The 13,311-nt window shown below is 47.1% G+C and overlaps 1 protein-coding gene across 1 annotated transcript; it reads right to left on the bottom strand.

Moving 5' to 3' along the window:
- Nucleotides 1-102: 102 nt before the first annotated feature.
- On the bottom strand, nucleotides 103-12,374 carry LOC100839560 (L-gulonolactone oxidase 2). Its single transcript, XM_003559629.4, has 2 exons — nucleotides 11,425-12,374; nucleotides 103-1,465 (listed from the first exon to the last, which is right to left on the bottom strand). Exons 1-2 carry the CDS (start codon nucleotides 12,115-12,117, stop codon nucleotides 371-373), a joined length of 1,788 nt encoding a protein of 595 aa, XP_003559677.1. The 5' UTR covers nucleotides 12,118-12,374; the 3' UTR covers nucleotides 103-370.
- Between the last annotated feature and the right edge of the window lie 937 nt (nucleotides 12,375-13,311).

The following is a 13,311-nucleotide window of genomic DNA, read 5'->3' as shown; positions in this document are numbered from 1 at the left end:
TAGAGTTTCTATGCTCACTTGACGTTTCGGATTCATGTAAAAATCCCGGCCTGGATGCATCGGCGTTCATAGAGAAGTTCTATGTCATGACGAAACCTGAAGTCAAGACACTCGGTAGTTCTCATTGTTCAGACTAAAAAAGGAAGATACGGTACTCCATATGACATGAGTATAGGGGAGGATGGATGGCAACAGATGGTATGGTTAATTAGGATCACTCAAGCCGGCGTTCGGAACGTATAAATATTCTTGGCATGCGGTTTCTAGCTTGAGATACATACGTTTCAGTGTGTCAATCGACCACCACAATGTGAGTCAGTCTAGCCCATTCTACGATATTCTCTAAGATGGACGTCGAGACGATAAAAGACTAAACTTTGGTGCAGACCCTAGCATCCTTGTAGATTTTGCCCGGCCTGCAGAGGTATCCCTGGTCCGGCGCGCAATGCGCGTCCTGCGAGCAAACGCACATCCCTTCCAGCGCGCACCCGGGCGCGTCCTTGGTCAGCGCGGCGGCAACACCCCCAATGCCGAGCATCATGTCGCTCCAATCGCTGGAGAAGAGTCCGTCGGGGTCATAGGCGTCCTTGACACGCAGGAACCGGCGCATCCCGGGGTACTTGCCCGCGGCATCGGCGAAGGCGAGGTTCCGGTTCTTTCCCCAGTGCGGCAGCCCGCCGTACTTGAACAGCCCCATCTGCTCGATCTCCTCCATCACGTCCTCGTGCACCCGCGCCTTGGACGGGTCCCGGCTGCGGTAGTACGTCATGTCGAAGTCCACCATGTCGGTCGAGATCTCCCCGCGGGCCGGGGGTTTCCCGAGGTGCGCCGAGGAGGACTTCACGTAGCGCATCAGGATCCCGTCGTAGAGCTCCACGCCGCAGAGGGACTTCGGGTTCAGGTCACGGAGCCGCTGGACCTCGGCCACGAACGCCCCGGCGCGGCTGACCGGCAGGCTGAAGGTCGTCTGGTGGAAGAAGCTGGCGCCCCTGACGCGCGGGTCCCACGCGCAGGCGGTCTGCAGCGAGTCCTCGGGCCCGCTCAGGCAGCCCCCCGACGCCTGCATCCGGTGCTGCGGGCCGACCACGGGGTAACCCGTGAAGAGCAAGCCGGCCTTCCGTGCCAGCCCGTAGCCGGCCGCCGAGAGCGCCGCGTGGGTGACCCTGGACGCCAGGCACTTGCCGTTGCCCGCGCGCTCCGAGAGCTCCTCGGCCAGGCGGTTGGCGCGGATGAGCAGCGTGGAGGTGGCGCGGAAGCCGATGAAGTCCAGCACGCCGTCGCCCGAGGCGTTCATGGGCATCCGGTCGTCCATGCGGTACACGGCGCGCCCCAGGCCCGGGTACCAGGCGATGTCCGCGAACTCGTGCTCGTACCCGAACTTGGTCACCTGATCCGCCAGGTCCGAGTCGTCCCGCTCCGCGAACGTCGTCGAACGCTTGAACAGGGGCTGTAGCTTCAGAGTCACCTGCAGATCAGATCAAACATGCTGAATATCGCTTGAATTTCTAAGGGTGAATTCAGCCTCTCTTTTTTAACCTTCTACTGAATGTGTCACTTTGTGACAATTTTTATCTCCGTTTATTTATTTGTTTTGACACATTCTACCATTTAATTGTGACTTTTATGACCGCTTTTATCTTATTTTATTACTTCCTGTTAAATGACAAAGCTGGACCAAAATTTCAAGATGATGTACTCCAGTAGCTAACTTGATAGACAAGACGGACGCATAATCATTGGGCCGGTGTATCAAATTATGTTGAATTCTGCCGCATGATGCCATTGCACACATATGTAAGGTTTACAAAAAAGCTTGTTAACAAACTTAGGCTCGGTTCAAAATTGCTTTGATTAAGCTCAAAATTAGATGAAAATTAAAATTAGAGGATTCTAATGAAGTGCGTTTGTTCCCAGACTCGTTTGTATAAAAAATAATTAGTTTTAATCCACAACTAAAGGAATTTTCAATATTTTTTTTGAGCATTTGTTTTGATGCTCCATAATAACTTTACCAAACAAGTTAATATCCACACAGCAAGTTAAGAAATTGAAGTCAAGCTGTAACGACTTCTTCCAAGTATAAATACAACCGTCTGCGGTCAAATTTTGTAAAGGAAAACAAAAACATCGGTTGCTTAATGTAAATCCCCATGTTATTTTTTATTGTCGACAAAGAGCCAAAGATACCAACTTTTGTAATTGGACCAGCCTGTTTATCGTACGTCCAAGGTAGTTCTTTTTTTCCCTGTGCTTTAGTTATATATGTATATAAACTAAAAGTAAAAGATACTTGCATCATGGAAGCATGTGAAGAAAAGGAGCGAAAACAGTCCTTTGTCTAAATGGTTCAGAAGGTTGCCCGTTTAAATATAAATAATATCAAAGGAATTAAAGTGCCATGATTACTACATGCTCCAGCTAGCTGTGTGTTTTGCACTTGACGAACCATGTTTTGTACTCCAAGTATCATCGATTGTTGCTTTAATTCTGAAGGCCCAGCTGGCCGGTGTACGTGTCTATTGATCATAAACGTTGCACAGTTGTGCACTGTGTGCATAAATATAGTACCTTTAATAGATATACATTATTTACCAATAATAGTATCATTCACGTGCATGCATGTCAAAGACTAAATCAGTCATTACTACAGTATGGCTTAACGATTAAAACAGTGTCTAGTACTCTATCAGTTCTGTTTAGATACATATGCAAAAATGGATGTGTACATTGCTTGATGTAGAAGCCGGGATTCTTCCCCTTTTCGAGAAAAAAAATGTCATATGCAAAAATACTCAAGACGTGTAAAAGTGGAGCTACCTTAAATGGAAAGACACCTAGAATTTTGTTAGTTTGCCGATAGTATTTCCCTGAGTATTTCTCCCATACTCCCATCCTGCAGTCTAGCCCGTCAGAAAACATCTTGCAGTCTAAATCTGTTTTACTCTCTTAGTTCTGTTTAGATACATATGCAAAAAATATTTTAGACGTGTAAAAATGGAGCTCCTCAAATGGAAGAACACCTAGAATTTTGTTAGTTTGCCGATAATTTTGTCCCATCTTGCAGTCTAGCCCGTCAAAAAACATCTTGCACTCTAAATCTGTTTTAGTCTCTTAGTCCATACATATGCAAAAATAGTTTAGACATGTAAAAATGGAGCTACCTCAAATGGAAGGACACAATTTTTTTTAAATAATACGATTTTTTAAATCATTTTCAAAAATAATACGCGTTTTTAATTTTTTTTAAAAATAATACAGCCTCGGCCAGGCCTAGGCCGATTGGGCCTAGTTAGCCTCGGCCAGGCCGACTGCAGGCCGCTTGCGCCTGGGCTGCCCGACTGGCGCCAGTCGGCTTGGGCCAGGCCGACTGGGCTGTCGGCTTCGCCTGGGCCGACTGGAGACGACCGCGCGGGCCCGCGCGCCTTTTCTCTTTTTCCCTTTATTCCTTCCCTTCTTCCTCCCCAGGTCGAGCCCGAGCAGCCCAGTGCCCAGCTCGCCCTTCCCTGCCCTTCCCTTCTGTTGTTGCCGTTCTCTTCTTTCTCCTCAAAAATGCCCCCAATTTCTAGCCAAAATTAGTGAGATTTGTTCCCGTTTAACCCACAAAACTGCATCCCCTTACTATTTAGCACCCAATGACACCTTGATCTACTCTTTTCGTTGAACATTTTGAGCTAATTTCGTGTTCCTAAGTTTGGGCAATGGTGGTGGTTTGGAGGAGTTTGGAGGTGGTGGTGGTGGTGGTGCTCATCCGGTGACCGTGAGGCTGCTCGAGGTTGAGGTTCGCACGCTTCAAGGGTAAATCCTAATCTCTCACGTATTTATCCTATAATGCATATGTTTATGAGGATATGTGTGTACGTATATATAGAAGTATGTTTTAGCGTTTGGTAGTGCTCATTATTTTGGACAACTGTTAATGTCGTACTGCTTAGTATCTGATGCATCTAAATATTATGGCTGGGAGTAATATGTTTTGATAGAATAGATTTTTTTTATCCCGTACTGCTTAGTATTTGAGGCGTATTAATATTTTTAATATGCCGTACTTGTGATTATTTGACGCGTACTAATATTTTTAATATGCCGTACTGTTTAGTATTTGACGCATCTAAACATTTTTAATATGCCGTACTGCTAAGTATTTGACGCGTCATAATATTTTTTATATGCCGTACTGGTTAGTATTTGACACGTATTAATATTTTTTATATGCCGTACTGGTTAGTATTTGACGCCTATTAATATTTTTATATGCCGTACTGGTTAGTATTTGACGCGTATTAATATTTTTAATATGCCGTACTGGTTAGTATTTGACGCGTATTAATATTTTTAATATGCCGTACTGCTTAGTATTTGACGCGTCTAAACATTTTTAATATGCCGTACTGGTTAGTATTTGACGTGTATTAATATTTTTAATATGCCGTACTGGTTAGTATTTGACACGTATTAATATTTTTAATATGCCGTACTAGTTAGTATTTGACGCGTATTAATATTTTTTATATGCCGTACTAGTTAGTATTTGACGCGTATTAATATTTTTAATATGCCGTACTGCTTAGTATTTGACGCGTATTAATATTTTTTATATGCCGTACTGCTTACTAATTGACGCGTCTAAACATTTTTTTAGGCATCAGAGATGTCCGGTGTAGTGAAGTTTGTTTTTTACTACGGTTCCGGTACTGTCTTAACAACCGAGCACGGAGCTGATCTGAGTCAGTTTAAGTACGTGGAGTTGGATCTAACGGCCCCTCAAACATGAACGTTTAGTCAGCTGCAGGAATGGTTGGAAGGATGTCCGTGTGCAAGCATTGTGGACCAAGTCAAGTTCAAATATTTTCTGGGTTTTGAGGCCGATAGACCGGACATCAAAGTGGGTGCGCTGGTTAGAAAGTTGCGAGAAAAGGGGAACTACACATGTCGCCTTAATCCAGGTTGTCGCTCATGAGACCAATCCAGCTGAAGGCGAGGGTGAATCAAGTTATGACTTGTCGAATGCTGGAGGTGGTGGTTATGAATCAGGCCAGAGCTCCGGGGTAGTAGGAGAGGATGAGTACACTGGCGAGACAGATGCGGACGAAGAAGATAGTCACTTGCAGAACGAGATGGAGGATGAAGATACAGATGGTCGTAGCTCTTATGACGATGAGTCTCATGAGTCGGACGAAGAGGACGTGCCGATTCCTGCATCATGGAATCAGCACTTCTCTTCAGCTATGACCATGAACGATGGGCATGACTCTGCATGGCAATATCATCAGAACAACATTGTTAGAGGGCCTTTTACCTTTCGCACGACTTGTTGAGGCAACTCGTGCGGAAATGGTAGAGGGCGAGCGACGAGGCTTCAACTCTGCACGGGTACAAATTGACCACTCGCTGCTGAGCTACTTCGTGGACAGATGGAGGCCCGAGACACACACGTTTCACTTTCGCTGGGGAGAGATGGCTCCTACTCTCCAGGATGTGTCAATGCTGTTGGGACTACCATTGGTGGGTGATCCCATAAGACCGTTGCAGGCACCAGCTGATTGGCAGGAGGGTATGGCACTACGCTTTCAAGGTATGTGTTAATTCGTGCCCTGTGTTTTAATTTGTTTGTACTCTATGTGGAACTATGTGTTAATTTGTGCCCTACGTTTTCAAGGTATTCTTGCCGGAGCTGGGCCACTCACCTCGGAGGCTCACGGACCTAAGCTAGATTGGTTGCTCAATTACCAGGTTAGATCGATGTGTTTTAAGTTAATATATCTAACTCATATACTTGCATGGGTTTACTAACACTTGGTTTTTGTTGCATGCAGATTCAGAAGTTTAGGTATCCAGAGACCCAAATGACCGAGCCTCAGATCACTCGGAGCCTTGAGGCATATATAATGTGGCTTCTCAGGAAGGTGATGTTCACCGAGAACCACGTCACCACCATTAGCGCACGCTACATCCCTATTGCAGTGGAGATCGCGAATGCAACTTGTGGTGACGACATCACACAGAGGAGTTGGGGTTCGGCCGTCTTAGCGGCTACGTACCGAGGTATGTGCAACGCTTGCCAGCTTGCGTCGCCCAAGTCAGCCCTACTTGGATGTCCTTTATTGTTGCAGCTCTGGTCGTGGGAGAGGTTTTCTATCGGCCGACCAGACGTTACGGGTGATCATCCTAACTCTGAGCAGGAGTTGTTTGACTTAGAACACATCGACCTGCCTACTTTTGCGACAATTTGGACACGTAGCAAGGTACGTCGAATGTGAAATTCATACATTAGTTTACATAAACCATGAATGAAGCTAACTTCTTTTTTTTACAGAGACGCTTTGCACATGATCAGGTCAGGAATTGCTACCCATCATTCGACGAGCAGTTCGACGTGTTGCACTCTGAGGCGGTTGTCTGGGAGCCGTACACACAGGACGCCATCAAGGATAGATACCCTGGCAGGATGTCCACGGTCTGCACGAGAGATTACGCTTACTGGATGACAAAATCAAAGATCATCTTCGACGTCTGCGTGGAGGAGATGGCCCAGCAGAGGGTCATGAGGCAGTTTGGGGCACGCCAATTGGTCATTCCTCCATCGACGGAGGATCCACTTCCACAGGTCGTCCACAGGTATCTGCAGTTCTCCAATTTATGATTGTCATCCAGAATTGTCCAGAATTTATTGTTCAACTTTCTATTGCGATCTCAGGTTTACCAAGAAGGGGAAGTACCAGGACCCAGACTCAGTGGCTGCAGAGGGTTCAGTCGTACGTCACAGAATGGGAGACTGTGACGACACGGGTTTGGGCCATTGGCAGCCTTTGATCTCGATCTATTCAACGGATATTTGCAGAGGTACATGACAGCTATCCGATTGACCATCATTCAGCACTCTCACCCCTAGGAGATAGCCGAGCCGAGTTTGCAAGATATGTACCCTAGCCAGTCTACTTCAGGCTCTAGACAGCACGCGGTAAGTATCTTCTCCTAACATAATGCATGTGTTTGTTACGTACTTTGCCATATATATGTAATACTCTTCGTGCCAATTGCAGGCTCAGTTGACACAGGATTTACAGGCCGAGTTCGCTGCGTATGGACGTTCGCTTTCGACCGGTCCACTTCTACTACCACGGGAGCCGCACCAGTCCTGGCTTAGACGAATGGAGGAGAAGCTACGCTCTGTTTACGCGGCTATCACATGCACCCACACTTCCGACGTTGTTCACCACCAGGCGTCCGTACGACCCCCTCGTCACTCCACGCACCAGCAGCGGCCACGTCAGCAGGAAGCACCGCACCCCCGACACCACCCGCGTCCACGTCTACCAGAGCAGTCGACGCCCAGGCGACCTCCTCCTGAGAAGGCTGGAGGTTCGTCGTGGCACCAGCCGCAGTCTTCTTTCGACGATTGGCACCAGCAGCAGCCCTCTTTTGAGGCTGGAGGTTCGTCGTGGCAGCACCAGCAGAGTCCCAGGAGGAACTTCGAGTTTCGTCCACAGACCCAGCCACAGGGTATGTATATTTCTATCTATTGTGTTCGTTACCATGATTGCTACGCAATTGAAATGCTAAGTACTTTCACACATGCAGGAGCCTACGGGGATCAGTCATCGTTGTCCGAACCCTCGTGGGGTAGTGAGCAGGATCACGCTCAAGGAGAGGACTATTCTGTCCAACACAGCTGGATGTTCAGTACTCCGCCACCAGACCCCACACAGGAGGATACATAGTATCATGAGGATGGGTCCGTGATTCCTTAGAGCAACGTAGTGCCACCTCATAGGTATGGCTGGACCACGCCACAGGCACCCCCGGAACGCCGTCCCAGACGTCGTGCCTGATATTTGGATGTAGGTCCTATGTATGAGACATATTTCTACCTATGTATGAGAGAGACATGTTACTAATTTTCGCATTCTTATTCAAGTTACATTTGCATATAAATAACGGCAGGACTTAAATACATATGCAATAGAAAGACTGAAATTAAAACCGACAACTTAAAATAAACGGAAAACGGTGGCGGTAAAAGGAGGCGGTAAATGGTGGCGCAAAAACGAGGCGGGAAACGATGGCGGGAAAACGAGGTGGGAAACGGTGGCACGAAAAGGAGGCGGGAAAACCAGGCGGGAAAAAGAGGAGGGAAACGGTGGCAGGAGAATGAGTTTGAGAGCCTATAAATACCTCATCTCCGGTAGTCATCCAAGCATCCTTCCCACTACTGTTTCAGTGTCCCCAAATAAGTTTGCCTTGCTCGGACCAGGGCGAGAGGCCGAGGAGGATGAAAGATGCGATGTTGCCTCGGGGGGTGGAACATCTCAGGTGTTGGTGCGGCAATCTATGCAAGGTGAAGGAGGTGACAGATTTTTCAGATAAGCTGGGCATGAGGTTTTTCATGTGCGCGAACTATGAGTATGAACCACCCGGTTTCGCCGTACGACAAGCCTCCGGTAAGCACATTTAGGTGTTCTAAAACATGTTTTTTGTGTCATATCAGATTTGTAACAGTAGGCTTTTTTGTAGTCTCCTCCGCCCCTATGCATGTGGTATCGTTGGATTGACACAGAGATGCCGGATTGGGCGGTGGAAGAGATCAAAACAAGGTCCCAAAATGCATGGCAGCGTTTCCACGTGGAGGAGCGTGCGGAAAAAGCTGCAGCCCAAGAGAAAGAAGAGCAAGAGAGAGAGATGAAAGAGCATAGGAAGGAACAACGTCGTTGGATTGACGAAGCACTAAGGAAAAACAGGGAGAAAGCGCTTGAGATGCAAGAGGAGGAACGAAGGCGCAAGGATGCTCGTGAGGCAGAAAGGGAGAGGCAAAGAGAAAGGGCCGCCGTGGCAAAAGCTGCAGAAGAACGTGGCGATACGAGCGGAAAATGGCCTAAGTGGACTCAGTAGTGCTTGTGTTTTTATGTATTTGCTATCTTTAATTATGTCCAATTGCGGTATTACCAATGTATGTTAATTTACTCGTGCCTTGGTTCCGTAACCAGCACATTATCGATGTATGTTAATTTATCCAAATATCAAGTCTTTCAGTTCAAACAAACCGCAAGAATCGACATAGAAATTGTCCAGCAATTTCTCGATATATGTTACTCTTTATCCAAGTTGTCAAGTCTTTAAGTTCAAAAAACCGCAAGGATTCGAGACAAAAATGGGCATCGGCCGTGTATGCGTTGATCATGCAACGAACTAGCGGCGAAGACTAATTACTTCCAATCGGATTCGGCGTGTTACTTTTATCCATGTTGTCGAGTATTTTAGTTCAAAAGACCGGAAGGATCCGAAGAAAAAAATATGGAATTACTTTGAAACAGGAAAAAATGAATTGAATCCAGTCGGCCTGGCCCAAACCAACTGGGCCAGTCGGCCTGGGCGAAGCCAACTGGGCTTCAGTCGGCCTGGGCCAGGCCGACTGGCGCGTGGGGGGCCCCACGGGCTAGACGGGCGGCCTGCAGTCGGCCTGGCCGAGGCCAACTGGCTTGGGCCAGGCTGACTGGGCCCAATCGGTCTCGCCCAGGCCGAGGCCGTATTATTTTTAAAAACATTTAAAAACGCGTATTATTTTTTGAAAATGATTAAAAAAATCGTATTATTTAAAAAAAATTAGCCCTAGAATATTGTTATCTTGCAGTCTAGCCCGTCAAAAAACGTCTTGCAGTCTAAATGTATAAATTATGGCATCACGCATCACTCAGATGCATAGTCTAGGATAAGTCTAGGCATACTTAATCATTGGTCACCATGTGGAAATATGCATGGAATAAGATTAACAATAAAATGGCAATTATTGTGCAACTATCTCCTAAACAAGATTATTTAAATGGGACTTACATAGTACCGGTTTCCCCTACCGCAAAAAGTTTAGGTCTTCCTTTGACTTGTTTGTAAAGATGTCATACCCACGAAAGATAATTTGGCAAAACATAGATGGTCGGGTGACAAACACCGCATCTTTTGCTTGGAACAGGATACCATCGATCCAAAAAAAAAATCTTTCGATTTTGCGATGGCATGAGTGGTGTAGATAGCGGTACATTTGGCTTTTAATATCACCCCCCAACTAGTATAATACACATTTTGGGGGCTAGAAAAATCCTTGCGATCTCTTCTTTTTGTTGGGGTTACTGTGTTTTTTTTGGTCTATCTGGTTATTTCTAACTATATTTTGTTTGACAAGAGAGTGCATTCTTGTGCCCTGGTGCTGTTTTCATGTACCAGCTTGTTGCGATCATGTACTTTGTTATATTCGGTGCACCACAAGGTTCAGATGAAGTTTGGCGTGAAGAAACTATAGTGAATTACAAGAGAGCTTGTCCCGATTTAGGTTGCATTTTTTTTTGCTTCCAGAACCGGCTTTTCCGAAAAGCTGTCTTTCTCTAGAGTCCTAGAGAAAACGTCCCCTCGAACTAGCTTATGTTAACTAGTTTGGAAGCCTAACCATACGTAGGATGCAGCATTTCTAAGAAGCTCTAAGAAAAATTAGGCCCTAAATGGCATGTCAGTGCTAGACTCCTTAGCTAGGTAGCTTGAGGCGTACTCGCTCCCATACTAAAATTTTGTTGTGATTTTGGTTCAAATTGGACCAAGCCACGACAGAAATTTAGGATTGAATGAAATAATATTTTACGTTTTTTTGGATTTGGTCGTTGCGTATCTCGATTGTAAAATGGCGTGACAAAAACTATATGCCTCTTGCACTGCACGCAGAGGCCAGGGATAATAAAAGGTTTCATTAAAAAAATACTTACGAAAACATCTAGAATCTCAAGCAAGCTTTGGCAGCTCCTTTTCACATGGAAATTACTAGCCTGGTGTCTTGGGGCATCTGGATTTGCACGCGTCTTGAAAGGAATCCCTACTGGCCCAGCATTTATATGTGCAGAACTTTCAAAAGAAGAGATGCACTTAATTGGCCTCTCGTAGAGCAAAAGAAAAATATTGTACTCCAACAGTTTGAAATGCTGCCTTTCTTGCAATTTTGTTTTTGTTACACAGTTTATTATTTTATACTCTCTCCGATCCATATTAATTGTTGAAATATTACATGTATATGTATTTAGATGTTTTTTAGGCATAGATACATACATATTTGGGCAAATTTCAGACAATTAATATGGATCGGAGGAAGTGATTTTGTTACGGTACGTAAATCACCCAGTACAGTACTGTTTTCCTTCCAACACCTACAAACACCAAAACTGAAGCACAGATTTAGCCTTATGAGCAGTGTGCTTATGAGTAGGATCGATTTCCTCAATTTATTATCTACTTTGGTTACTAATAGACTCGTCAAAGTGCCTATGTTTTGCGATTCGCACAAACAAAAGAAAGAGTGTCGCTGTATGTATCGTAACAATATGTGGCTGGGTGGCAGGAGTAAGAATGGGCTGAATGGCAGACTAATGATCAATTCAAATGATGTATGTTTACCTGAGAAATGACCCCTAGGACACCGAGGGAGACCTTGGCGGCGTCCAGGTCCGGGTCGCCAGCCGTGAGCACGCGCACCCTGGCGTACCCCTGGTTGGCCGGAGCCGGCGTCACGATCCGCATCCCCACGACGTACTCGTGCACGGCGCCCCCTCTGCCCCAGAGCGAGCTGCCGTGCGCGCCCGTGCCGAGCATGCCGCCCACGGTGAGCCCCCACCAGTATGGCGCGTAAGGCAGCGCCATCCCGGCCCCGGCCGCCGCCGCGACGAGCTCCCGCAGCGTGATGCCGCTCTCCACGGTGATCTCCGTCCTGGCCGCGTCCACCGACACCACGCGGTCCAGCCACCTGGTGCTGATGGCGATGCCGTTGCCGTTCCCGTCGCCGGGGCACGCCAGGGGCGGCATGCTGTGGGAGTACCTGGTGGTCACCTTCATCTTGGTCTTGGTGGCCGTGGCGTTGGCCACGGCGCGGACGAGCTCTGCCTCCGTGGAAGGGTACGCCACGGCGGCCGCCCGGCACGTCGTCGAGCGGTCCGGGAACACGCCGTAGGCGCTCGACACGGTGCAGCCGGACGTGCCGCACTGCACGGGGTCCGGTGGGGGGCTCGCGCTGACTCCATGATGACGGTGATCGCCTGCCGGGACGGTAATGGTGATTGTCGTTAAGAGGAGGAGGACCGACACTAGATTCATCGTGTGCTCGTCGATCGATCGGCCACGGGTTGTACTTGAGGCTAGCTAGCTAATTAAGGGCCGTATGGCTGATATCTGAGATGTGGGATCCATGAGTTGTGATGTTGGATTTGATTGTTTATTCTATCCAACACACTCATGCATGCCATATGCCATGGTGCTCTAAAGGTTTGTGCTAGCTAGTGCTCCTTTACCCGGCCGGCCTAGGTAACATGCGCAAAAGCAAAACTTTTTCTCTTTTTTGAAATTCTAGCTTGGGTGATGATTTAAATTGACACGGTATGAACTTTCTCTGTTTTAAAGGATGTACGTACTGCCGTAATAATAATTTCTTAATAACGTTAGCGTATAATGTAAGCAAAACAAGTGCACAGAATCAATGGATTCGGACGTTTTCATTTTCTTCAAAGGAATGTCTTATTTTCTCGCAAGGTAAGACTTGAAGCATTATCTTCGTTCCTGTGGCTACATGCCTGTGTGTCTGATAAGCCAGGCGCGCGCACTGGTAGTCTGGTACGGAGGTCGTGTTGTTGGATGCATGGATGCTATACCTGCTGCAATAACTGCATGCCACATGCATTCCACGTAGCTCTAGTGTTAGCTTAGTGCTGTGTGTTAGTTGAATCCAATCACTGGCGCGTGCGCGCGGGCGATCGTGCGTGCACCAACCAGGGTAGGGAGGCAAGCACTCCCAATGTCTGTGCGCACGTGGCTACATATTTAATCTCTCGACGATTCAAGTTATGCGGTATGGTACGGGACTGGTTGTCTACGGACAAATGTGTGACGCTAGCTCCCGCTTCAGTACTCAGATCCGATAGGTTTCGAACGATTGATAATTCAGGAGATGGGAGAAATTGGGGAGCTAGAAGAGGAAGCGGGGGGGGTCCAACCCCACACATGAATCGCACACGCTTTCTACTTGTGCTCTGCACTCGGGTGTCGGGTCCAGGTCTTGGACCGTACTTTAGTCCACTCTCTACGGCCGGGTAGTGTTCGCTCGGCCACCTGTCTTGTCTCGCTCAACGAGTCAACGTGGGCGGCTTTGCCTTGCCTTGCCTTCCGCGTTGGAGATGTGGCAGTAGTCTGGACCGTGAAATCCGCCTTCCTTGAGAATTGAGACTCAGTTTTTTTTTTACGGAAAACCACCGTGGCAAGCTTTATTGATTATCAAAAATAGTTACTGTACATCTT

Source organism: Brachypodium distachyon, chromosome 1 (assembly GCF_000005505.3).
Source record: "Brachypodium distachyon strain Bd21 chromosome 1, Brachypodium_distachyon_v3.0, whole genome shotgun sequence".
NCBI lineage: Eukaryota > Viridiplantae > Streptophyta > Magnoliopsida > Poales > Poaceae > Brachypodium > Brachypodium distachyon.
Note: the sequence above shows the minus strand (reverse complement) of the source record. Positions and strands in the feature narration are given on the sequence as shown.

What these genes read in the sequence shown, in the direction of transcription:
- LOC100839560 (XM_003559629.4), bottom strand. Translation starts at nt 12,117, where the DNA reads ATGAATCTAGTGTCGGTCCTCCTCCTCTTAACGACAATCACCATTACC. An exon ending in TCCTAGGGGTCATTTCTCAG is followed by an intron (nt 1,466 to 11,424) that starts GTAAACATACAT and finishes TCTGATCTGCAG; the next exon opens with GTGACTCTGAAGCTACAGCC.